Genomic DNA, 27,952 nt, shown 5'->3' with positions numbered 1-27,952 from the left:
CACCTCCTACATTAAAGACTGTATCTATTTGCACTTCATTTTGTGTGTTTCTGTTTGGTGCAGATGAATTCTTATACATCTGCATTTTAAATTATATCTAAATCCTCTTTAACATAGCATGGAAAAAAAAAAAAAAAAGACTGACCAGCACCAATTTAGTTTCAGCAATTTTATATAGGAATCCCAAAGCCTCGCATTTCCTTGTACTCTGGGAACAATGTATAGCCTGAACAAAAGGTTATAGTGGAAAGGAAATGTAATTGATTCTGAAGAGCGTGAACATCTGCAGAGAATGTGGTGTAAGAGACAATGATCTCTGCTTATGTGGATGAAACGGTATCTAGTTACCCATGTCAGAGAAATAACTCTGCCCCCGCCCCCGACCCCAAGCTCAGTCCACTAAGCAGAGCCAGGCTGCAGATGCCTTCTGTGACACGGAAACCAACAGAAATAGGTATAGAAGACTTGACAAAACGACATTTGCCCAGTGGTGTTGAAAAGTCAGAAAAGCTTTATGCTGGTGCAAATTTTGTCATTAAATGTAATGTGACTGTGGCCAAGTCAATGTCTCTCTCTGGGCCTCAAGCTGCTCGACTTCAACATGGGAGAGCTGAGCTGGATGACAGACACGGTTCTTTTACAATGCTCTTTCCAGTAAGATTAACAGACTACTTTTTCATCTAGAAGTCTCTTAAAGTCTCAGACTTTCCATTTTAGATGGGAAGAGCAAAAATTCTAACACAGGTGATTTAAGAACATCAACATTTATTTAACATGATAAAAAAGAAATGAGATATGAACATTTGCATTTAAACAACAGTAAGTAGCCTTTAATACTTACATTACATGTGCTCATTGTATAATATATACACAATGAACATAATTACATTTGTACACAAACTAAGTACTGGATTTGAAAACCTGCTTATTGCTGTACACATCTAGTCCAATGAAGTATAAGCCCAGTACTTCAAAATACCTACATTTTAAATTGCTTTTTAAGAAAAAGTAAGCGATAACATTTGTATCTAAGCTGACAAGAGTGTGGCATAACTGCTGACAATGCAATCTGACTGAGAAATAATTATAGCAGGAAACGGACATACGTCACTTAGCAGTAATAAAATGGCACATTTTAAATATATATATAAAATTTTTACAAATCAAGGGTGAAAAACAAAGCATTGCAGTAGCCAAAATGGGAGGAAGAAGAAAAAAAAAAAAGGAAAACAAGCTTCACTGGAAATAATAACTAAATTTATGTACTGAAAAGTGAAAAGAAATATAAATCCACCTAGACTTTAGAAACATCAAAATCTGGAAATCAGCAACTAAGTAAGCTCTGGCTGTAGACCACACACTAAAAAGCACCTTTACTTATGTGCTCTGAAATCATAGCAGCAAGCTGGTGTCAGAATAAAAACCTTGAGATTACATTACATAACCTTGAGTGTACATATGGGCCATTAAAGCTGTTTTGGAATAAACATTTTCCAGAAGTGATAAAATGATGCTCTGTGGCCAAAAGCATCAGAACTATGAATTTCATAGATTTAAAATATACTGTACAATATCTTCTCACATTGCCAAAGGTCCACGTCCTCAGCTTTGAATGGTTTCAACAGGAGTCAGTATAGCTGAAAAATACAAAGAAGTAAAATTACTTTGACACCTGCAAAGTTAATGAATGACCACATCCTGAAGTAACTATAAGGGCCACATTCTCTAGCAATAGAACTGACAAGCATGGCCATGAAAATCCCCAAACATAATACAATTGAAGGACATCTTCTCTTCATTTCCATAAGCTTAATTCACAAAGCAAAGAAACATAAGGCAACATGTGCATGGCAATTCAGATGAAAAAAAGGACCCAAACTTGTGGCTGAATCCAAAAGATTGACAAAATGAGCAGAGATTTGCACAACTTCACTAAAATACGTAATACTATATTAAGCTGCCCACATAGCGGTGTCATTTGTAAAACTTTCCTAAGTCTTGCCAAAACTGCTAGTTCCGAAAGATGACACGTGCACAATGAGAAGATGGATGGATTATAAAATAAAGCAAGTTTGAATGCCACTGGTTGGTTCTGGTGACTGCACACCACGAAGCTAGAAAATATCCAGCAATCCCTGTACCTCACTCTAGTACGTAATACTACTGGCTCTTGGAATGGAAGTAAAACAAAACAAAATCGAGTAATAACAACTTAAGGAACCTGGAAATGTACTCCAGTTTTAACTGTGAACGTTCTTGTTATCAGAATGGTCGAAGTACAATGAATTGTAACCTGTTTATTGAACCAAGAGATAATGGGAGTGGCTCTCAAAGTACATTGCACCCCTAAGACAGACAGAGGCCATCAATCAATTCTTTGCACGGGAGGAATAAAATGAGCACCATGTTTATTATCCCCGTGTTTGGTGTTATTCTGTCACTAGTGGCAACTGCCACTTCTGAATGTGTTAAGTTAAAAGTTTAAATATATGAGTGACAGAGGCAAGACACAGGTTAAGACTACAACAAATACAACAAATCCTAAAGAGATACCAAGTGACAACAAACAAAGCCTCTTTTAGGCTCCAGATAGACATGATCTCAAATAAAAGTTACAGATATGACAAGACAGTGAAACATAAATCCTCTGGCTGAAAACAAGGGACACAGATTATAGCTGCTACAAAAAGGTGTGAATGGACGTAGATGCTAGAAAATGAGCACTACCGGATGAAAAACTTAGTCAAGTTGGTATTTGTACTCATTTATTTTGAGTAAAAATCAAAGAACATGTCTGTAGTCATGCTCATAATGTCTGTAGGTGTTTTCTCAGCTTATAACTGTTCAACAGAAATTGGTGATAATCCGAAGGCACCAAACATGAGAAGATCTGGTAGATACTGAGAAAAAAAGTGCAGAAAAAGGCATAAAATGTTCACTCCATACCTCACAGCTTTTCTGAAAAATAAAAAAAGTATGTAAGTACAAAACTGAGGTAAAATTTAGCCACTGTTGATAAAGTTTAAAAGTAAGACACCTTAGGAAATTATTCGTGGTTCTAAAAGTGTGGTCTAAGCAACACTGGTTGAGAAAGGCCCCGTCTCCCTGTCCCCCCACCTGTGGCTTTTTTAAAAGCTACCTCCCTGACTTAAAAAAAAATAATTATTTAGAAATAATTTCTGATGGATCTTAAAGATTTTACATTCCATATCTAGTCGGCTGTACCATAAACTTTTCTTTATCCTTAAAAATAATTAGCAAACTCCCAGTGTGGTAGATAGGTCACCGCTGAATGTAAAAAACATTTCTGTATCAAAATGTAACGACTTGAACAGAATTCTCAGACCCGACTGTGGAAAGAAACGTTAGGTGGGAGCACGGCTGCAAAACACTGCAAAACCTTCCCTCCAAGTTTAGCTGTTTTTATGCATGGTGAAAGAAGAGACAGAGAAAATGTTGTCATGTTGCAAATCATTGAAGGGCTGATGTTGGAAATTTTGAGTTACTGCCTGTGGTTCAAACACTTGGTCTGCTAACTATCCCTAACACACAGGCCGGAATTCATCACAGTGTTTATTCACCAAATCAACAAAAGTCAGGCTGAAAGCTCTAACAGTAAAGCACAAAAATGAAAGGAAACGACGTACTTGTTCTGAGACTACACACACATGAAGTGTGAGCCTTCTGTGAGCTGCGGCTGAGTGGACGGAACGGGTGATGCCGAGGACTCGGGAGACGGGGACAGGCTTTGCACTAAAACACACCGAGAAAATGTGACGAGATCAAAATCCTGGAGACACCTTCGGAGAAGGAAATCCTGACGCTGCGATTCCCAACACAGAACGTGTGTCGGGAAGGAATTCTTAGTTGCATTTTGGCCCTGTTTTTTGCTATTCTGGCAACTGATTATTCAGTATGAAATGTCTCTTGAAGACTGGTTAAAAATTCTTCTTCCATGTACATCTTACACTTATATAATGTTATATGTCAATTATATCTCAATGAAACTGGAAAAAAATTTAAAAAAAATTTTTTTTTTTTTTTTTTTTTTGGCTTCAAGGTTAATTTTCAGGTGTCTATCAGTGACTCACCCCTGTTGGGTCTCATTTTTAAAAGCTTTTCTAGTTGCATGAAGCTAAATACCGCAGGTGATATAAATGTTGTGGTTTTAATACACCCACCCAACCTTTAACACAGACTTGGCATAATAATAACCGAATGTGATCAGTGACAATTTTTAAAGAAAGTGAGAATTCCTGTACACATTGCCTCGTGAGTGATAAGAGGCAAAGGAAAAAGTACTTCATACTGGTTACAAAGGAACATGGCTGATGATATAAATTTCCATGTTATATGTATATAAGATACAGAAAATGCTCTTAAGAACAGTCCTGCATAATTGAATTTCATTGTACTTACCCTTCTGCAAAATGACTGGAGGTGGGGTTGGGGGGGAGGAGAAAGAATTACTAGGGATAGCTTTTTGTTTATGGACAATGAGAAGCGAAACTGATACATTACACTAGTGGGATGATTCCCCTACCCCCATCCCTTGGCAAAAGTCATAAAGAAAAAAAAAAAAAAAAAAAAAAGAAAAAAGATGGGTGAAGAATCCAGAAAGTATAAAAGAACAGCACAGAAAATTTTATTTTTTTAAAACATGCTATGGATCATGGTCTTCCACTATCAAAGAAAAACCCAGATGTGGATTATAGTAGGAGCTAAGTAAGTAAATCCACTCTACTAGTGTAGCTATTCAATCTTCCACAGTTCCCAAAGGGGTAGGCTTATGAATACTCTGAGAATCCAGCGTCAGAGAAAAGTACTAAAATATCTTCTTCTTAGAAAAAAGTTTAAGGTATGTGTAAAGGTTCAGATTAAAAAAACAAATAAAACAAAACAAAGAGAAGGAACTGACGTCCAAGACAGGAGAGAGGGCGGATCTAGCTGCTCAGGCAGGGCTGGCCCTGTGCTCTGGTCCAACTGCAGCCCTCCTGACCGTGCAAGTGTGGGAAGGCAAAGGCTGCTTGGTCTGCAGTTGATGTCCCTGCATGGCTCCCTTGCTAGAGTCTCCACATGGCAAATAAATTCAGAGGTTCAGAGGAAGCACCAGTGAGAAAATTAGGAAACATGTAATATCTACCTGCCATTGTCTGACTTCCTCTAGAAGCCTCAGGAGTTAGTTCATAAGAAATAACAGTTTCTTCCTGCTCATGAATATTGTCCTTTGTATTTTCTTCAGGGTGGCCTTCTGGTTTATGATTTGGGATCTGTGACTCATCTTGAGGGCTAATGAAAATAGATGGAAGTTTTAAAGTTCGTTATTTTAGAATGCAATTAATTTTTTTTCTTCTAACTTAGTGTTATGAAAAATCTTAACTATACAGAAAAGATGTCACCATCTGTACTTAACAATTGCTAACATTTTGTTGGCATTTTTGTCCACATTTTGCCAATCTTGTTTCATTCTAAACCCTCAGCCCCCTACTCCCCCAAATTATTATTATTATTATTAATTAATTAATTTTTGGTTGCATTGGTTCTTCGTTGCTGCACGCGGATTTTTCTCTAGTTGCTGCGAGCGGGGGCTACTCTTCGGTGCAGTGTGCGGGCTTCTCGTGGCGGTGGCTTCTCTTGTTGCAGAGCACGGGCTCTAGGCGCGCGGGTTCAGTAGTTGTGGCGCACAGGCTTAGTTGCTCCGCAGCATGTGGGATCTTCCCGGACCAGGGCTCGAACCCGTGTCCCCTGCATTGGCAGGCGGATTCTTAACCACTGGGCCACCAGGGAAATCCTCCCCAAATTATTTTAAAGAAGATTCCAGACAGACATATCATTCAGTCTGTAAATACCATCAAATACCCAGTCAATGCTCAAATGATCCTGATTGCCTCCTAATATCATCTTAGAGTTATCTGTTTGAATCAGGATCCAAACAACAAAGTCCATACACTGTATTGGCCTGACAAGTCCCTTAAAGTCTACTTTAAAATATACCACCCCACACACCCGTTTTATTCTTTGTCATTTATTTAGGAAAGAACCTGGTTTATCTGTCCAATAATTTACTACATTCTGGATTTTGATGACTGTATCCCTTGTATTTTTTATAAACTGATATGATTCTTAGGCTTGATCAGACTTAGGTTTGGGGGGAAAGGAGGCAAGTAATACTCTATTAGGTGGGTGTCTTGCACTACTGCATTAATAGGCTGTCTCCTTTCCTGATGTTAAAAATGATCAGGGGACTTCCCTGGCAGTCCAGTGGTTAAGACTTCACCTTCCAATGCAACGGGTGTGGGTCTTTGATCCCTGGTCGGGGAGCTGAGAACCCACATGCCTCGTGGCCAAAAAACCAAAACATAAAACAGAATATTGTAGTAAATTCAATAAAGACTTTAAAAATGGTTCACATAAAAAAAATCTTTAAAAAAACAAAACAAAACAAACAAAAAAAGATCAGTGGCTTCGGGGGTTATCAGTTTGACCCTTTCATTTTAAAGCTCCCGGTCATATTTTTTTAGCTAACAGCTTTAGCAGCACTGAGGAATATTGTTCATCCATTATTTTAACAGGGTTTTAGCAAAGCAGTGATATTCTAAGTCTCTCATTCTTTTTTTTTTTAAATTGATTAATTAAATTTTGGCTGTGTTGGGTCTTAATTGCAGAGTGCGGGCTCTCTAGTTGTGGCACACAGGGGCTCCAGAGCATACAGGCTCATCAGTTGTGGTGCGTGGGCTTTCTAGTTGTGGTGTGCGGGCTCCAGAGCACATGGGCTCTGTAGCTGCAGCACGTGGGCTTAGTTGCCCCAGGGCATGTGGGATCTTAGTTCCTCCACCAGGGATCGAACCCATGTCCCCTGCATTGGAAGGCAGATTCTTACCCACTGGACCACCAGGGAAGTCCCAAAGTCTCTCATTCTTTTTTAATAAATTAAAAAAATATATTTATTTATTTATTTATCTTTGGCTGCATTGGGTCTTCGTTGCCGTGCACAGGCTTTCTCTAGTTGCGGCGAGCGGGGGCTACTCTTCGTTGTGGTGCGCAGGCTTCTCTTGTTGTGGAGCACGAGCTCTAGGCGCTCCGGCTTCAGTAGTTGTGGCACGCGGGCTCAGCAGTAGCGGCTCGCGGGCTCTAGAGTGCAGGCTCAGTAGTTGTGGCGCACGGGCTTAGCTGCTCTGCAGCATGTGGGATCTTCCCGGACCAGGGCTCGAACCCGTGTCCCCTGCATTGGCAGGCAGATTCTCAACCACTGTGCCACCAGCGAAGCCCTCTCATTCTTTATTGAGTGAAATTCTTCTAATAAAGAAGAAGAGTCTCCTCATAAACTCTCTGGTTGCAGTTTGTTTGGGAAAGGTGAGATAAATATTTACTTCTTTCTCTTTATGTACCAGGTTTTGGAACAATAAGTCGATTCCCTAGCATCCTCTGAAGGGGCCAACAAATTATTTTTTTTGTTGTTGTTGTATCATTATGAACTCATAGATCTTAATATACTGGATGTGTTTTATTTTTTTTTTTTGGATGTGTTTTAATCTATGTCTATTAACAAAAGTTCAGCAGAGATTTTTTTTCTTATCAGCTATCACCAAATATTTTTCAAATTCCCTCTTGCTATTCATTGAAGAGATAAAGGCATTCCTAATAACATGAAATACAGCATTTCTCTTTTCCAGCACTAGGAATTTTTTTATGGATGGTGAGACTGAGGATATGCATTTAAAAACGCTAGTTAGCTTTTTTCCGGTCAGCGGCCTGAGGTGACCTCTCAAAATAGTTCGCTATTCACTTGACCCAGAAAACCCCACAAGATCATGCAAGTCGAGAGGTTCAAATCTTCGTGTTCACTTTAGAACACTCCTGAAACAGCCCAGGCCATTAAGGGTATGCATATCTGAAAAGCCACCAAGTATCTGAAGGATGTCACTTTAAAGAAGCAGTGTGTGCCATTCCGTCGTTACAGTGGTGGAGTTGGTAGGTGTGCCCAGGCCAAACAGTGGGGCTGGACGCAGGGTCGGTGGCCCAAAAAGAGTGCTGAATTTTTACTGCACATGCTCAAAAATGCAGAGAGTAATGCTGAACTTAAGGGCTTAGATGTAGATTCTCTGGTCATTGAGCATATCCAGGTGAACAAAGCCCCCAAGATGCGGCGCAGGACATACAGAGCTCATGGTCGGATCAACCCATACATGAGCTCTCCCTGCCACATTGAGATGATCCTTACTGAAAAAGAACAGATTGTTCCTAAACCAGAAGAGGAGGTTGCCCAGAAGAAAAAGATATCCCAGAAGAAATTGAAGAAACAAAAACTTATGGCCCGGGAATAAATGCTGCAAAAAATAAATGCAAATAAAAGTAAAAAAAATAAAATAAAAAAAAATAAAAACGCTAGTTAAGAAATATAGTTAAAAAAAAATGGCAAATCACTATAATTTTTGGAACGCTTATCAGACATCTTAGACATCTGATCAATGTCTGTCATTATACAGGCAACGCTGAGGTGCTTACTTTGCTGTAGCTTGTGTGCCTATGGCATTTTTTTAAAAAAGGCATTTATTGATCACTTGCTAGGTGTTTAGCACAGTGCTAAGTGCTATACACGTATTTTCTTATTTAATCCCTATAGCACACTTGTGACATGGATACTATTATTATCCTCATTTTTACAAGTGAGGAACCTGCATTTAGGACAGTTATGTAACTTGCTCAAGATCCTACAGCTGGTAAGAGATATTCTGGGACTGGAATCCAAGACCTCTGACTCTGAAGTTTACCATTTTTAAGCAGGTATACAATTTTGTGAATGACTCCTTTGTTTGTTTTTCCTAATTATTACCTGTATGGAACATCCTTGGGCATCTTTTCTTTGTTTTCTTCTTTATCCACCACTTCCTCAGAATTTACTCCATTTGGCTCAGGTGTGAAAAGTGTTTCGGAAAAAACATTTTCAGTTTTTTTAAACTATAGAAGAAGAAAAATTTTCTTTTTCAAATCATTTTTACCACATTTAATATATTAGTGAATTATCTAAAATGATTCCTAAATAAAGTTTATTAAAAAACCCATACCCTATCAAATATTTACTGACATATAAATTTATATTCAAGTACATTAAAAATATTAATGTCCCATAAAAAATAAATAAAATAAAATTCAAAAATTAAAAAAAGAATAATTAATGTCCTTTGCTACTAGGATAAAAGGTACATTGCCATTAGCTAGCTGCTTTGGGATATAACATTCTTTAATTGGGTTAATGATAATTTATTCCAGCCTTGATTGATCATGTTTTAGGTTTTCAATTAACCCAGTTTTTGTTGTGGCTGAATACATCAATCAAATTATACGAAGCCTATCATCTCACTAAGATCTATATAGCCCCTGTGACAGAATGACACGTAACTATTTTCAACCTTCTCACTTGACCTTATCTTCAAAAATCCACCCCTTTGTAACATCTGTCCTAAAATAATCTCTCTACCTCTTCACTGAAATCTGTATTTTGAGGTTCAGCTTCTTTTAGTCGAACAGTTTCTGCGGCAGGAGTTTCATGGTTTGGCTTCACATCATTTTCTCTAATGACGGCGTCCGGTTCCTTAAGGTTATCATCTCTCCTTCGAGTCTGTTCAACAGATAAACAGCATTTTTAGATTCATACTATACGGTCATGCATAGTTTTTAGATAGTACCTATTAATTTTTTTTTTTTTTTAAAGTTGGCTCTTCACTTGCAAGGAGGTTTCCTTATGAAAAACAACAGAGGAATCTTATATATATTAATCATCTATTTTATAATGTGTAGAATGTGCACTTATTCTGTTAATTGGTTGAATCACCATTAGCAATGCCTGCTCTCCATTAGACAAGACAGAAAGGGGATTTCTATGACGACAGGGAATCACTTTCAGCTGGTCCATGTCTACTAACAGGGATAGACCAGACTGAAGCCACTGGAAAGGTTCCTTAGTCTGCTCTGATTTATGAATCAGGGTAACAAACAAACAAATAAGTAATAAGAAATGGAATGGTGTCTCTTTATAAGACTGAAGTTAAAATGTAATGAATAGTAGAATTTTTCTTTAGAAACCCTCTCTCGCTACAATTTAGGTCATGCTAAATTAGTATACAGAGTAATACACATTTCATTGGGAGGGGAACTGGGGACTACCCTGCTAACCTGCATGGCATTTTACATTTGTTGAAAGCACTTTTATCTTCTTACTATCTCCATGAAGTAGATAGGACAGGTTGTATCTTTATTTGATTTACAGTAGAGGAGATTAAGTCCACAACGGATAGGAGGGTATCCAACAAGTAATTTAGCTCTGGTTTTCTGAACCCAGGGCTATTTCCATTTTACTAAGCTGTCCTGGCATATTATAAGAGTTGAATAATATAACTATCCATGTTGCTGACATTTAAAAGCCCATCAACCATGTAACTCTATGATTCTAAGATTCAAGTGATATTAGATTTACCCATAAGAATGAGTAAAAGCAGTTGATATACCTGGGTAACCCGGAATGGATTATCCTTTAAATTTGAAGGACTTGGTAAGGGTGACTGGTCTAAAGCACCAATAATGTTTAATCCTTTTTTCTTTTCCCTTAAGCATGCTTGTTGATGCCTCCTGATTCTTTCCATTTGCTCTTCCACAGTCATCCTAGGTCGAGTGCTTTCAGCCAAACAGAGCTGTTCCACTGCACTTCTTGGTCTTTCCTTTAAATTGAAAGTAAACAAACAGATGAATACCTGAATACAGGATAACTTCTGAAAAGTATGTTAGAATAAAAAATGTCCTACGATGCATTTATTTTGTTTGCAAAATCTAAAGTGGAGGTTTTGGATGTCATTTAGATAACACCAGAAAGGCAGATTACTTTATGCATGCACTGATGCAGGATCAGCGATGGAAAGAGAGAGAGAGAGGAGGTAGGAGGGAGGGGAGAGAAGAGGAACTTAAGGAGGGGATTTGCTTGTTTTTTTAAAAAAAATACAAAACAGTACGGCAGCTCTGGAGTGACCCTACCCCACAGCCCTGAGACAGGAAATTGTATAAAACTCAAACTAGGAGAAAACAGGGGGCATAGCTTCTAAAAATCAGCAATTTCTTTTATTATACTAAAAATGTAATGTTTTAAGTCACACATTTTTTACTGTGAAAAGACTGGTAGAGAAAACATCCTTAGTTTATGAAAAACTATGGAAGAATCTATTTTCTATACATCAGAAGGTTATATTTTTTATATATATATATATATACATTTACATGGCTCATTTTTATGGTTTACTGAAGGGTTTAAAAATATTAGTCACATTAAACAACCAGTTCTTACTTCTCACTTTCTTACTAAAGATATAAAACAATATTGGTATGAGATCCAAAATAAGTATATCAATAACTGTCATAAGGAAATTTTAGCTTATTTTATATAACAGAAATTTTAGAGATTAAACATACTCTAAGATCTATAAAATAGAATGCATAGGTTTCTTTGTGTCCTCTGGACTGAACTGCTGGGAGCTGACTGAGACATTGGTGGAGTTGCTGGTGTTTTGGAAAGAAGCCAGGGCAGAGGTTAAGTATTTCCGTGACTAAGCAGTATGTCAGGATAACAGCCAAGATCCTCTTCTCTCCACTGCAATCTAAAATGTGTCTGCAGGGCAGTAGCTACAGATCTAGAACTGTTTTCTATTGTATAGAATATCTTGAGAGCTCAAGTAGAAACTGAAAGGAAAATGAAAAATGAAAAGCCTTAGAGTGCAGAAATGATGCTTCTCATTTATGAAACAAAGCATTTGCTTTTGTGAAAAAAATTTTTTAAATAAAGGTAAATTCTAGATACTGATTGGGAAGTTGGCTACTTTAGCACTCTTTCATTTTTAGTAACAACAAACATGTATTCTTCCTGGTTTTCCTGTGTTTGTGCAAAAGTGTTGTCTCACTGAAACTTCCTTTTCCAAGTTATCATATTGTACAAATCTATTTATTCTTTTAAAATGCCAGATATTATTAATTTTTAGATCTTTTTGCCAGTATAACTGGAGAAGAGTATCTCACTGGGGTTTTAGTTAGCACTTTAAAAATGATTATCAGGGTTGAGCAATTTTCATATTTTTGTGAATTACTGTTACATAGTTTCCATTTTAAAAAGCCCTAAAAATAACTGATTTGTATTAATTCCTCAAATATTATGAAACTTGTCTGTTATATTGTAAGTATTTTCTTCTGGTATCTGTATTGCTTATAAAGGACTTTCCGGTACAGTATTAGGTAACTAGTCTTCTATACTTTTACCCCAGTATTTGGTTATGTAGAAGTCTTTCTTCTAGTATTTAAGATAGTTATTTTTAAAAAAAGGTAGTTACAGAATATAAATCCACTAATATCTTTCTGTTTGATCTCAACATGCATTTTTAAATTTTTTTTTCTGTTGCCTTATTTCACATTATAATTTCCAAAGAAAACACCCTTTTAATCTAAAAAATGCCTAACTCTATGAACAACAGTATTACAGGACCATTATATTTCTTATATACATAAATTTGTCAGAATTTCTGGCATATACTTTGTACCATACTTTAATATCTTTCAAGAATAATCATAAATCTTATCATTTGTTGTACCTTTCAGTCTTTTCTTATAGTTTTAAGTTATCTCATACCAAATAAATAGAATTTATAAAGATGAAAAGTAAAATTTCTTTTGCAGCCCAAATTTCTAGAGAGTACTTGGGGAAAGGGAGTTAAGTCCTTTGAGAATCTTCCCAAGAAGACCAAGATTAGACTGGTTAAAAGCCAGTCTGAATTAAATGGATCTCAGATGAAAGTGTGAAGTACAGGATTTGCTTCTCATTCTCAATTCACATTGCTCATTGTAACCAGAGGATTGGCAAACTCCAAGTCTACTGCAGAGGAAAGGCCCTGCAAACTCAGGCTGGCTTGGAAGTCCACTAGCTTGGGTGACCACAGCACATGTCTATCACTCTCCTAAGGAAATTTTTAGAGGTGTCAAGAGAGGTAACACAGGGCAGCTATCTGAGAACAGATTCCACAAATTGTGCCCCAAAGACCTCATGTGGAGTCTGAGCAAAGAAGACCTAGATTAGGCCTGTCCTCTGAGGTGCTAATTCCCTGAATGTAATTAAAAAAATTAAGATTACTAAATTTTTCTTAAGAGTATGTAAAAAAAATTTTTGATGGGAATTCCCTGGAGGTCTAGTGGTTAGGACCCCGCACTTCCACTGCAGGGGGCACAGGTTTGATCCCTGGTCGGGCAAGGATCCCGCAAGCCGTGTGGTGTGGCCCAAAAAAAAAAAGTTTTGGAAAAAACCTCTAAAAATTAAAGCATATACAAGGTGGCAATAAATAGGTTGAGAATCCTTCTGGAAATTAATGTATAATTAAATACCATTCTTGAATCCATCATCTTCTTAGTTTTCCTTAAAGTTACATATGAGGCTATTGTCGAAGATTCGGGTGTTGGTGATTTTGTTCTTGGAGGGACTACTCCAACAGGAAAGTGGGAACCTAAAAATAAAAACAGCATTAAGTTCTACAAAACATCTTCACATGACATTGCTTTCTTTGGACATATTCAATTTCTGAGGCTTTTGAAATCAGAAGGCAAATTTATCGTTTGAAAAGAGACAGGGAAATGTAATAGCCTTTCGTTACTTATTTTACCTAATAAGCCCGCAATGATACTAACCAGACAAATTTAGGGTTAGCTTTAGAAATAAAGTTCTACTGATGATAACAGATGACATAAAAAAAATTATAAAATTTAGTGATACGCAGTGTATCATATATCTTCACAACAACCCTGTAAAAAAAGAAGGTAAATGAAGTGCAGAATCTGGGTTAACTGACTTCCTCAAGTCCATATAGCTTAGCAGCAGCATGGCTAGAGCTTCTGCTTTGGCCCGTTTTCCCTTGTTGCTCTGCTTCTTCATGAAGTATTTACAATATTTTCGGAGGTTAAAAGTACCTTAATCTAATCCTCTCACAGAGATGAGGAAAGTTATGGCCAGAAGGGTTATGTGATTTACCTAAATGTCCTTAATTCCCATTTGGTCTCTTTCAATCACACTGCACCACCTCAATAAAGAATCCACTAACAATGTTAACAATAGTTGACTACAGGTAATTGAAGTTACTTTCACTTTTGCATTTTTGAAAATTTCTAAAATGAACACACACTACTTTTATAATTAGAAAACAAACAATACACACACACAAAATCATTAACACAACAATAAAAGCTAATGATCAGTTCACATAAAATGTATTCATCCGTACCATAGTCATCTTGTGTAAGCAGAATATATACAGTATTGTCCACTGAGGACACAAGTAAAATAAGAAATTAATCAAATCTCAATAGTTTGCTGAAAAAAAAAAAAAATCATTCTCTTTGGGCTCATTAAGTAGAAAAATGAAATCTTATTTTCCCCCCAAAGACAAATGGTGGTCAATCATTCAGGGCCCCTTTAGGTTATGAACCAAACAATCTGCAGCTTAATGAAGTTTTAATATTGTTTATGAACTCTGTGTTTATTAGAGTTGTATATTTGAGAATGTGAAGAGCTGGACTGATGTATTAGAAGTAATGTTTACAGTTCAAATAAAGAAAAGGCTTCTACTATGCCAGTCAGTGGTCCATTTTTAAAAGCCCGACTTTAAGTCATGTGGTACAAAATAAATTACACTGTAATCGATCTGTACACTTCAGACAATTTATTTAGATGAGAGCTTATGATTAAATACTAAAAAAAAAAAAAAAACCCAAAATTTAAAAGAGGAAAAACTTCCAAGAAGAATTCAAGCCATATTAGAGAACATATTTCAGATGATATAGTTGTTATGAGTAAATACATCTATCAGTTTTTTGCTGAGAAGTATTACAACCTGTTTAGCCATACTCTTGTTGACAGACATATGACTGCTTCCAGTTTTTGTCTATTATGAATTAAAGCTGCTATAACAACCCTTGTATAAGTCTTTTGAGGGATTATGTTTTCATTTTTCTTAGGTAAATATATAGGATTCCTGGCTATGATGACTGCATGTTTAACTTTATGAGAAACTGCCAAACTATTGTTCCATCCTATACCACCTCAGAAATGTGTGTGAATTCCAATTGTTCCACATCCTAACCAACACTAGGTAGTCAGTCTTTCAAGTTGAGCCATTCTAGAAGGTGTGAAATGTGATTTTTATTTGCATTAAAACTGCATTTCTTTTATGATTAATAAGTTGTAAGCTTTTCCATGTGCTTATTGGCCATTTGTATATACCTGATTTGTTAACTCTCCAAGGCTGTTGCTTACTTTTTTATTGGGTTGTTTATCTTTATTACTGATTTGCAAGAGTTATTTATATATTCCGGATACAAGGATTTTGTAAGGTATATGTACTGATAATATTTTCTTCCATTCTGATAGGCAAAAGTTTTAAATTTTGATGAAATTGAATTAATCAGTTTTCACTGAGAGTATAGCCCTCAGAGGGCCCCAGCTTTATTTGAGGGGGTCTCCTAGCAGACTCTTAATTTGTTCATGCTCTGAGCTTTGTCCTGTCACAAGGTGAAAGCTGGCTTTCATGCTCCACTTAACTTCCTGGATGCCTCTTGCTATGGACTGAATTGGTCCTCCTAAAATTCCTGTTGAAGCCCTAACCCTTGATGTGACTATATTTGGAGATGGGGATTAAAAGGAGGTCATTAAGGTTAAATGAGGTCATAAGGGTGGGGCCCTGGCCCCCAAAGATTAGTGTCCTTATAAAATGAGATACCAGAGAATTTACAGGCACTCAGAGGAAAGGCCATGTGAGGGAGGCAGCATCTACAAGCCAGGAAAAGAGTCCTCACCCGAAACCAAACCCTCTCAGAACTTGGTCTGGGACTTCTAGCCTCCAGAACTGTGAGAATAAACTTCTGTTGTTTAAACCACTCAGTCTATGGTATTTTGTTATGGCGGCCTGAGCAGACTAATGCACTACCCTTCATATAATTTTTGGCCTGCACATCCCTCTCTTTACTTTTCCACAACTTGTTGAAGTGTCTCAAAAATATTTAAAATGATATGAACCAGTGTTTATAGTCTGTGGAGGATTGGCCAGGTATCTAGTAACCTATTTGCCAAAAACATTTACTTTTGTTTGCAGTCTGATGTTTCCTGCATATTTATAATTATATGCACGAATATGGTAAGGACGAAGACTATGACTGTTTCACTTACATCTGTGTATGAAAAGATAAAGTTAACAAAGACTTTCAATGAGAAAAAGATATGATTTGGATGAGAATGAGAAAGGTGTATAAATATTAAGTTTTCAAGATGGCAGTATTTTTCTAATTAAAAAAAACCCCAAAACAACAACAACACAAAACCCAGCGTTAGAAAACCTAGAAGAATATTCCAGTTATGGAAAAAGCTATGTGAATATTACCACTTACTATTTTTCAAGCTTTACTTTATGACCCTTTAGCAGATTATAAAAAAAAAATTGACTAGCAGGTTATGATCAGAAATTACTTTTCTGAAAAATCCCACATTTTGCCACATTTGTCTAAGCAGAGAGAGATGACATGTTGATATGTGGTTTATGGTCATGTTATCTTCCCAATATCTGAAACTTCTAAATTCAGAAACGCATCAGATTCCAAAGGTTTCAGATAAGGGACTGTGGACTTGTATATGTACTGTGTCAACATATTAACTAAATTTATTTCTAAGGTGTCTGAAAAACGCAGCAGATAAAACATATCTCAAACGCTGACCTTTAACAGAAGTTTCCATTTCTGAAACAGATTCTGATTTTTCTTCTCCATTAGACTCATCAACTTCTGCCACTGTTGTTAACTCTGGTTCACTCTTGTAGAGTCTATAATCTGGACCCTTGAAAGAAAGATATGTAATCACACACAAACACACACAAAAAGGCAAAAGTCTCTTTTAAAATGTTTATCTCTAAAAACTCACACTCTAACAATTAAAAGCCTCAGTCAGCTATCTTGGGTATAACACAATTAATATATATGTTACAATTAGGGTAGAAAAAAAGACTTTAAAAAAGATGTTTAACCAGCATATCTTTTGATTTTAAAATTAAGAATATTCCTCTTAGGGACAAAGTCATCAGAACATTTTTATCATACTAAAACTAAAGTCTAAAAATAATTATATCATATTAACTCAATTAGCCCTATTCCTTTTCTCCTTGTTCTCTTCTCCTTGCTTATTACATTTTACATTTATTTGTTTAATCCCCAGACTCCTTTTTTCCAGTTTCCATGGGTAATGTCTCTCCTTGGCAATGTCCACATTCTCTTAGCAGTTTTCCTAGACTGAACTGCCCACATCCCAACCTTTTGATCATTCCTGGTAAGAATCTTCTTTTCCTTGCATCTTTCTAATCTAAAGATATCATTTTGCTTCTAATATCCTGAAATGGTATATTTAAAATATGGCTCCTTAAACACAGGCACATAAAGTAACCACTTTATGAAAATATTCATGGAAAGCAGAAACTATGAAATTTTATTAAAATTGTGAAAATATTACAAAATAAGAATGGTAAAACTAAAACAGGAAAAACAAATGATAATGTTATATATGAACAAAAAAGTGCTGGCTAAAAGTGGTGTTATAATAAAAAAAAGTTTTGAGTCTAAAATAAATTAAGTTTGAAAAATGAGGGCATGTACGATTGATTATTCTGTGGCTATTGCAGCCACTTACACAGTGAGATCCATTTCTTGGATATCCTTGAACTTGGTGAATCTTCTTTTCTTCGGGCAGATGGACTGGGCCCCTGCTATAACAGAGCAAGGAGCTGCTATCACTGGGCAGAGGGGGGATTATGGGAGGCTGGTCTGTAAAGTCATAGGACCGAGGAAGTGGAGGACGAGGTGGGACTACTTCCTCTTCCTAAAGATTGTAGAATAGTCACCTTATTTAGATAAGCATATTGAATTAAGTATATCGAAATTCTTTGCAATGGTAAGTTAACTTACATTCACTTTAAGATAATTAAAGGGACACTGCCAAGCCAAGAGGTCTCATATTAAAAAGTAAAACCAAAAAATGTTTATGATAGCCAATAACTGGGCTTTAAATTTGACTGCATTTAATTTTTTCTGTAACACACAGGTTAGCTTTACTCTAAAGCTCAACATCAAAACAAATGTATGAAACTACTCTATTTCATTTTAAAAATAAAAGGAAAGAATTAATTTAAAAAAATCTCACTCCATATGGTTTTGCTAATTTTTAAGAGAAAAAAAAAACCCATTTCTTTTTGATTGGCTTTTATACAAAATTCAAGACCACAGATGCTTTCAACTAGGTTGACAGTATCTCTTTGTAGTTGTCATTTCTTTATGGTATGCATGATACACAGCCAACTTATCATACCAAACAATGATAAATAAATACTCAAATTACTTAGATTAGAAAAAGTATGACAATGTTAAAGTTCTAACATAGATGAGAAGTAGTGATTCAATTTTTTTTTCCATTAAGAAAAGGGAAGAAGATCACATTTGTTAGAAGAACCAAATTACTGAACCAGCAAAATTTCAAGATCAAAACAGTAACTCAAACATATTTAGAAAACATTTTTGTTATGAGTAGAGAAAACTCTAATTCATGTTTTAATTATAAAATAATTTATAGTTAGAGAAACAATCCAAACTTACCTCATTTTTGTACTTAACTGTTGAGAAAGGCTTTGATCCTATCATACCTATTAAAAAAATTGTAAAATATAACTACGTACACTAAACATATCTTCCTAAATCTACAGAAAAAAGGAACAATCTCATTTACTTTAAACAAAGCCTTCAGTTTCTAACCCCTCATTTATTAATGTTTTCTGAATTTAAAACCCATTACATTGTTATACAGTAGAAATTAACACATTGTAAATCAACCACACTTCAATAAAATACATTTAAAAAACCCCAATACATTAAAAAATACAAACTGAAATATCTAATATAAACAAGAGTATGGGGAAATGGGTTTTCTCAAATACTACTGGTTTAAGTATGATTTGATGTAATCTTTTAGGAGAGCAATTTGGCTGTGCGTATCAAAATGAAAAATGTGCACTTATTTCTCATTTCCTAGAACCCATAAGTACTAGCAGGTGTGTTTATTATGTACACAGTAATGTTCGTTACATCATGGCTTATGAAAGAAAAACAAAAAAACCCACCCACCCAACAACCTGGAAGCAACCTACATTGTTCATCAACACTGAAATGGATAAATTATAGTTCATCTACACAATGATTCTTACACAGCTGTTATTGTATTGTATTGTTAAGGAGAAAAAAACATATTGATGAAAAACAACATTTTCTGTTGTGGGGAAAAAACTCCCAAACCCAAAACACTGTGTGCGTTTATAATTTTAGACACAAAACAATGATTCATTTTTGTGTGAGTGTGGTTGGTAAAACTTTTGCTTTCTATATTACATATAAACTTGGGTACTGATTCAATATTACAAAGTGCCTGTTTTCTAATGTCAAAAATCCATTAAAATAACAAGAGAAACCCAATTCTATGTGTTATTCCATTTAGATATATTATTATGGTCAATTAGTGCAGAATAAAAGATGAAGCTAATGTACCTGTTTCTGCAGTGCCTCTCTGCTGTTTGTGTTTACTCAGTCCTTCCATGACATCCTGAATTCTCCAGAGTTCTTTCTGAAGTTGTGCACGCTGAATTCCTGCTGATTCAGTCTATCAGTAAAAATGGACAGACCACATACAGGGGGGAAAAAATCATTAAATACAGTTATAAACTCCACTAATTATATACTTAAAAAATGAGAATTACAGTGGATTAAGTTTTGAGAATATTTACTATGATCTGTGTGACCTTCTCAATTTTGCAAAGTCAATGGCAAAGATAAAAGAAAAAAAGCAGAGAAACAGAAAAATTTAATATTTCAGACCTACACACACTATTTCACATCTTTTCAATACGCACTGTGTTGCATTATTTACAATCCCAGGAAGGAATACTGATTAGATGGGGCTAAAAATGTGGAACCCTCCCCCAAACCAAAACCAACAAAACAAAACAAAAACACAACAGATCAGAAACTCACAAATCCCAAATTAAACAAAACATTTTTAGGGGGAAAAAAGGAAAGTATTTTAGCCTCTTAAGTTCTAGAACATAGAGACATGCCAAAAAAGAAAAAAAGAAAGGGCAATTTGAAGAGTTCTTACTGATAGAGTTAAATGTATTTGCAGGACAAATTTTCAGTTTTCAAAATTGATTATTGCCATTTTTACTCTACCCTAAAGTTATTTCTTTACTACCCCATTTCATGTCCCTTAGGCTAAATACTCTAACTGAAGCCAAAATAAGATCATCTTGGTAAGATTCTAGTAAAACTCTAATGACCCTTATTGATAAATAGAAAAATGATAAATACCATTTTTAGGAATATAACTATAAAAGAAATAGGTAAATAAGTATGATAACTGTAACAATTATGTCAGCCCTGAGATGTGAATACTGATAAAGACTTATAGAGAGGGAATATAAACTATAAAAATCAGATAATTGCACATATAGAATATGTATTACTATTGCACTAATTTAAAAAATATACATATTTTTGTCTATCTGAAAGGTGTACAATGAAAATCTCATTTTTGTTTTATTTTGCACTTCCTCTGGTTACTAGTTACACTGACCAACTTTTCAAACACTTGTTAGCAATGTGAGTTAAATTTTCCATTAATTAAAACTACTCATGTTCTTTGTCTATTTTCCTAATGCATTGTTTCTCCAAATTAAAAAGTTCTTTGCAAATCTAGACAGTGACTTGTTGAATTTTTAGAGGTCAAAGATACTTCACTTCTTCCTAGTATGTCATTTTTCAAGTTTTCTATATTGTCTTCATTGTTTACTTATGTATTTAACAAACACTTATATATATAGTCTGTTTTATTTGTCTGGTTCTATTCTAAGTGCTTCAAAAAAAATCAACACATTTAACCATGATGATAACCCAACAGGGGTAGGTATTATTATTATTTTCATTTTACAGCTGTGGAAACTGAGGTACAAAGCTGTTATGTAACTGGCCTAAGGTTACATGTGCAATGCTACTTCTCATAAGGTGTGTTTCCTAGTTCTGTATTTTTTCAAAAAATGTCTAACTACTGTGGTCTTTATTATATCCTAAAAATATAGAATCATTTTGTTAATTTTTTCTGGAAATTTGGTTGGAATGGAATTGTGCTTATGGGAAGAATTTCCATCGTTATAACGTTAAATCAGGCCATCCATGAACATGGTATAGCAATTATACCACTCCATTTATTCAGGTCTTCTCTTATGTCCTATAATATAGTAATTAAATTTTCATGATGAACTTTTTTTGTTAGGTTAAGTCAGGATTGGCAAACTGCTTTGGCCCATGGCTTCTTTTTTATGGCCTGTGAGCTAAAAATAAATTTTATAATCTTAAGGGGTTATTAAAAACCCCCAAACACCAAAGATTTTGTGACAGAGCGTATACACCTGCAACATCTAAAGTATTTAATATCTGGCCTTTCACAGAAAAAGTTTGTTGATCCCTTGGTTGTATTTTAGATGTTTACCATTTTTTTCTATTGTATTTAGTAACTTCAGTGTTAAGTACAGAAGTCACAACCACACATGGCTACTTAAATTTAGATAATTAAAAATTCAGTTCCTCAGTCACACTAGCAACATTGTAAGTGCCCAACAGCTACAAGTGGTTGTGGTTACTATTTTGGACAGCACGCATAGAAGACAGTTGACATTCTATGAGTCAACCTTACTCTTTATTTGTTGTATTGATTTGTTGCGTCTACTGGGCTTCCAATGCAGATGACCAAATTTACATAGGGTCACAAGCATAAAGTGACTTTTATTATTTTCTTAAATATGTATTATTTCCATTCCTCAGGGCAATGCTTTAAGACAGGTATTGTTATTTCAACTTTATAGATAAGAAAACAAACACCTGGAACTTGATTCCATATCTGCCTATTCACAAAACTGGATTCTTTATGCCAAATGATGCTGCATCTTCCTCTATTCTAATAAAATAGCAGTCAAGACAATAGGCTAAATAACGGTTTGATAAATGAGAGGGATTTAATATAGAATGGATAAGATAATTTGACACTTCAGTGCTAAGTGACATAGTTAGCTAGGAGCACAGAACACTCTAGGGCTCACCATGTGTCCAATAGGATAAAGAACTTTTAAACAGTGAGGGATGGGCTACTTTGTGAGATCGTAAGATTCCTATCATTGAAAGTATTGAAACCCAGATGTTAGGTAGCCAATAATGCAAAAACTGTTTAGGGTGTGCATGAAGCTAACAAGATGGGCTGTACAGTACCAGTCAAAGCCAGTTAAAACAATGTAAACATATTATAATTCTGTACCTGAATTTCACCAAGGCGATCTAGCTGCTCTTGCATCTGGTTCCTGGTGAGAGTTACATCGTATTCTAACTTATCATATTCTCTCCATCCTCGTTCCAGTTCCTGAAATCAGAGCTTTAATTACTTTAATGGAGAAAATGTGCTGGTGTGTTATCAATCCTGTAGTTTACAACGGAAAACATAAAAAATTTTATAACTCATTTTCCTTTATTTTTTTCCTCTCTTTTTTGCTCAATTTAAGAAAAGTTTACTGAGGAACTGATTTATTATTGTGCTGCTGCTATACTCAAAATTACTAAAAAAAAAAAACCCCAAAAAACCCTAAACAACCAAAAAAACCCAAACAAACCCACCTGAACTATTTATTATTTATTCATTCACGACATCAAAATATTCAGTTGATTCTAATATCTAAAGAGTTTTATTTTGAGAAAAGGTGTTATTTTATTCATAGTAATATGTTAAATTTTTCTTGAAAGTGATTTTTTAAAATGCAGAAGAGGCATAAATAAAGCACTTTCTTATCTGACGTGATTAAAATTTGTCCAGGAATAAAAATACTAAATAGGTTGTATTTTAGCATGTTGGATTTTCAATAACACCAGAAGCCTGACATGACTTCACTTAGAATAAATTTACAGTAATGTAATGAAGCTAATTCAGCTAACTAATCTAGGGAATTTTGCTCCTAGAGACTCAATAGAGGTACTACCCACCTATACTTTTCTCCTTCGGGGAAAAAAAACTACCCCCAAACCCTCAAATCATAGAGAAAACTTTCGTACTTGATAGTGTAGGTACTCTTCAGACATTTCAGAGAGTGGTATGAGGCCAAATTGATAAACTAAGGACAGGAACTATATTTGATCACTATTTTGTCACCAGTATCTAGCGTGGTATTGGCACACATGACACAACCAACAAATGTTTACTGAATGCTGTTGTAAAATGAATTAGTAACTCTTGTCTAAGAACTTCCCTTGACCATGAATTTCTTGACTTGAACTGCTCTAAGCAAAGCTCCCCCGGGAAATGTTAGTTTAACAACAGCAGTAGTTTTGGGATAAGAAAAGAGGGTACTGAATGTAGAAGAGAGGTTACTGAAAATCATCTTAACAGTTAAAAAAAAAAAAAAGCAGCAATACTCAAGTTCCTAGAGGTTCTCTATTTTCTATATTCTGCAACTAGCTTACAATTGCTTAAAAACTTAGGCAATGAAAATTACCTTTAAAAATTAAAATGAGTGTTAAAATTTGGGCCATTTGGAATAACTGCTTTTTGAATTTAAGATATCTCCTTATAAGGTTTTTAAAATAATTAATTAATTTATGGCTGCATTGGGCCTTCGTTGCTGCGCATGAGCTTTCTCTAATTGCGTTGAGTGGGAGGCTACTCTTTGCTGCGGTGCGCGGGCTTCTTATTGCGGTGTCTTCTCTTGTTGAGGAGCACGGGCTTTAAGCGCATGGGCTTCAGTAGTCGTGGCTCGCAGGCTCAGTAGTTGTGGCGCACGGGCTTAGTTGCTCCGCAGCATGTGGGATCTTCCCGGACCAGGGCTCAAACCCGTGTCTCCTGCATTGGCAGGCGGATTCTTAACCACTGCGCCACCAGGGAAGTCCATAAGCAGGTTTTACAATGGACTACGTTTTTTAAAAAAGCAGAGATAAACCACTGGAGATTTTTTTATCATCTCTATATTATATAATTTAGGGAGTCTATTATGCAGATTTCACAGTGAATTAATTTTAAAAAGGCAAAGTGGTAAAGGACTAAAGATTTTAATCTCATTTATATTGTGTAAATATTACCCTCCTGACTTGGTTTCAGCAAACTGTTTTTACCTGAATCAATAAGGATATTGATCTCCTTTAAGAAAAATTGCCTGGAAAACGAAAGAAAAGAAAAAAAAAAAAAAGGGAATTCCCTGGCAGTCCAGTGGTTAGGACTCCACGCTATCACTGCTGAGGACGCAGGTTCAATCCCAGGACGGGGAACTAAGATCCTGCAAGCCATGCGGCGTGGCCAAAAAATAAAAGAAAAATTGCTTCTAGCCATCTTTTAATTTGTAAGCACCACAAAAACTGCAAATTTAAATAGTGGGCCTTTGAAGGCTTCAGGGAGGGTAAAATGAGGATAACAGACCCAGTGGCAGCCCAGCAATGAAATGAGATGGCATTGCCAGGCTGACACTGAGCCTCTTTTGTAGAAAAGTTCAAGGGGACACTAAAGGTGCTGCAGAGGCAACTAAATACAAGAACATTTTAGGATGGTGGAAATTCTTGTCTTTCTTACAGAAACACATGACAAATAGAGATTGAGAGGTAGAGGTTACTCTACTAATATTCTAGGGGTGAAGAAACACAATATACTTTCAATTTTCCTAACTGTACCAGTTGGCCTGAGTCCCATTATCCTGCTGGGCCTGTTTCTGCCTTTACCTCTGGGCTCCTCCAGCATGATTATGGGTGGGTAGTAACACAAGTCAACAGGGACAGAAAGAAAAGAGGCAGCACTGGCATAACATCAGTCCTCCTAACACCTGGCTGAGTATTTCATTAAAGAATTTAGTGGCTTATACAAGTACAACGTTAAAATCTTTAAATATGAGATTACTATTTTTTTTGTCAAGAATATATAGGTACACTAAGGCAAATAAAGGGGGTAATGACTTGCAAATATACAATTATCTTTAAAATCGCAAGCACAAGTCAGGAAACACAGCAGTGCTTTCAATAAAAACATGGACCTTCATGCCATACAGTTAAGAGAATGAGTTAAATCCTGCAATTTACAACCACATGGATGAACCTCATAATGTCAAAAAAAAGCCAAATAGTATATACTACATGATTATACTTTTACTAAGTTCAAAAACAGGCAAAGCTAATGTAGAGTTTAAAAGTCAGGCAGCGGTGTTTGGGGAGGAGCCATCACTGGGAAGGGAGTTTCTGGCACGTTAGTAGAATTCAGGGCCTTGCTACGGTGTTAGCCATATTTGCGCAGTTAAACCTGTGTACTTTTCCGAGAATATGACCTACTCTAACAAAGGTTAAAAAAAAAAATGTGTGTGTGCATGTGTGGAGTTGCTAGAGGGATGGCAGAAAACTTTTAAAAAAGTTGACTTAGTCCAAGTTTAAGGCTTGGAACAAGTACATTTTAATAGTGGTTACTTCTTTACAGTCTGTATTGAGGCAAGACTCAGCCACCGTGGGGAAAAAAATAAACAAACTACAAGTAGGTTCGCAGTCCTCAGAGGCAATGAAACCCCAGACTACCGAAAAGATGAGAGAGGATTTTTTAAAAATTTAATTAATTAATTAATTAATTTGTCTGCGTTGGGTCTTCCTTGCTGCGCATGGGCTTTCTCTAGTTGTGGCGAGTGGGGGCTACTCTTCGCTGCGGTGTGCGGGCTTCTCACTGCGGTGGCTTCTCTTGTTGTGGAGCACGGGCTCTAGGTGGGCAGGCTTCAGTAGTTGCGGCACGCGGGCTCGATAGTTGCGGCACGTGGGCCCTAGGGCACGTGGGCTCAGCAGTTGTGGCTTGCGGGCTCTAGAGCGCAGGCTCAGTAGTTGTGGCACACGGGCTTAGTTGCTCCGCGGCATGTGGGATCTTCCCGGACCAGGGCTCGAACCCGTGTCCCCTGTACTGGCAGGCGGATTCTTAACCACTGTGCCACCAGGGAAGTCCCTGTTCTATTTTCTATTTAAAAAATGAAGGGTGGCGTGAAGGAGGAAGTCTGGGGAGGCGCGGGAGCTGGGGGTCCGTGGGGCTGAGCGGATGCCATGGGCCGCCGGCACTGCACGCAGGACCCAACCCGTGCCCGGGGCCGTGGGCGCGCAGAAGTTCTCAGCCCTGAAGGAAGTGCTCTTCCACTGCCTCACTGAGCCAGAGAGGTGGAAAGGCTTCTGGCTCAGCTCTCTGAATTTGCCACCACCAAGCAAATCAGGCCCGGCCCCCTCAGAAGCATCGTGAAGAGCCTCCTCCTAGTTTCAAATGGTGCCTTGAAGAAGAGTCTCACAGCTGAGCAGGTCCAGGCTGATTTCATAACTCTTGGGTCTCAGTGAAGAGAAAGCCACCTACTTTTCTGAAAAGTGGAAACAGAATGCTCCCACCCTTGCTCGACGGGCCACAGGTCAGACTCTGATGATTAACCAGCGTATAGATATGGAGTGGACATTTGGAGTGACGTCTGGGGGCAGCGAACTGGAAAAAGTGGAAGTATGTTTTTACAATTAAAGTTGGTGGTTAAGAAAGGAAATCAAACGGAAAATTTATACATAGAATTAACCTTGCCTCAGTTCTACAGCTTCCTGCATGAGACAGAGCAAGTCAGAACCAGCATGGAGCGTTTCAGCTAATTTCTGTCCCCTGCATCTCCACCTCGCCACTCCCTGCCCCCTCCTCCTCCCCGGTGACTGCTCAGAGAGGCCGCTGGCTCCCAGGCCTGTGGCCGCTCCTTTGGGCCTGCTCGCCCCTTGGGAGCCCAGGTGCAAAGGTTTCTGAAAAACAAAGGATTAAGTACTTAAGGAGCCTGACAGGCTGGTCCTGAAGGGACTTTGTTGAGGGACCCTCTACCACCTATCTCCCAGGTCACGGTTCAGATATTCAGAGAAGTGATTGCATCTCAGATGCAGGGGAGGAAATAAGTTGAGTCACCTCCCTTTCCAAGTTCCAGAGTAAACAAATGGTCTATCGCTCTACCACTGAGGACCTTCCCCTGCAAAAGAACAAGGAAGGGCTTGCTTGTGGCTGAGGGAAGAGGTGGACTCCGTGAATGACACACGGGGGAGCCCCCAACAGAGTTTGTATGTTTGTGGTGGTGGTGCTTTGTTGATCAGCCTTCAGTGGACACATGTGTAAGAATACATGCTGGGTCTGCTCTGAAAAAAAATGAGGCCTCACTTCAGGTTTTGCCCTGTTGTGTGTAATGAGGTGGGCCTTTTGAGGCTATTTCAGCTTGTTTTGGTTCACGCTGACCTTCTCTGGTGATTAGAAGAAGAATAAAAAAGGTTCTGAAGAAAAAAAAAAATGAAGCATAAGGCTTTGGTAAGGAATTGGCAGTAGATTTTCTGTTTCAAAATAGAGACGAGTCAGTAATATAGATATGTGACTATTAGCTTCTTAAGTGCCAACAACTCTTCAATTTTAAATATTACAGATTAATGTCCACTACTAAACCTTAGATAATTAAAATACTGCGCTATCTAAATTTACTGTTAGGTTTTGGGGATTAGGCACAAAAAATATTAATTTTGGCCACTACCACTCAACAATAACAATTCTGTCAACTGGGTATAAGAAGCAGTTGATTTTTGAGATCAGTCAAGATAAAGTTAATCTGATCTCGTTTCTACCTTCAGAATATAGAAATTTCTTGCCATACATTTTTAAGAATGTGTTTAGTAATTTGAATAATTTTTTTTAAAAAAGAATACCTTTTTTGATTTTATACTTGCCTTAGTACATAAGTGCATCTCAAATAAAAATCACTATTTACTAAGC

At 36.7% G+C, this 27,952-nt stretch overlaps 1 protein-coding gene and 1 pseudogene across 5 annotated transcripts in view; one reads left to right on the top strand and one right to left on the bottom strand.

Moving 5' to 3' along the window:
• Nucleotides 1-786: 786 nt before the first annotated feature.
• Nucleotides 787-27,952, bottom strand: part of PLEKHA5 (pleckstrin homology domain containing A5) — a 241,684-nt gene continuing 214,518 nt past the window's right edge. For 2 of the 5 annotated variants that reach the window (XM_068559796.1, XM_068559800.1), the window contains 11 exons: nt 22,454-22,555; nt 19,642-19,753; nt 18,700-18,746; nt 16,780-16,897; nt 13,408-13,526; nt 10,506-10,715; nt 9,479-9,619; nt 8,834-8,958; nt 5,144-5,289; nt 3,648-3,753; nt 788-1,637 (listed from right to left, as the gene is read on the bottom strand). In XM_068559796.1, the coding sequence (XP_068415897.1) occupies nt 3,659-3,753; nt 5,144-5,289; nt 8,834-8,958; nt 9,479-9,619; nt 10,506-10,715; nt 13,408-13,526; nt 16,780-16,897; nt 18,700-18,746; nt 19,642-19,753; nt 22,454-22,555 (1,215 nt within the window). In that variant the 3' untranslated portion in view covers nt 788-1,637; nt 3,648-3,658. Of the gene's footprint in view, nt 1,638-3,647; nt 3,754-5,143; nt 5,290-8,833; nt 8,959-9,478; nt 9,620-10,505; nt 10,716-13,407; nt 13,527-16,779; nt 16,898-18,699; nt 18,747-19,641; nt 19,754-22,453; nt 22,556-27,952 lie in introns of all 5 variants that reach the window. The other 3 variants (XM_068559799.1, XM_068559798.1, XM_068559801.1) reach the window with 3 other exon arrangements.
• On the top strand, nt 26,233-26,808 carry LOC137775594 (COMM domain-containing protein 7 pseudogene; annotated as a pseudogene).

Source organism: Eschrichtius robustus, chromosome 13, assembly GCF_028021215.1.
Source record: "Eschrichtius robustus isolate mEscRob2 chromosome 13, mEscRob2.pri, whole genome shotgun sequence".
Lineage (NCBI taxonomy): Eukaryota > Metazoa > Chordata > Mammalia > Artiodactyla > Eschrichtiidae > Eschrichtius > Eschrichtius robustus.
The sequence above is the reverse complement of the archived record's forward strand: the minus strand, read 5'-3'. Positions and strand labels throughout refer to the sequence as shown.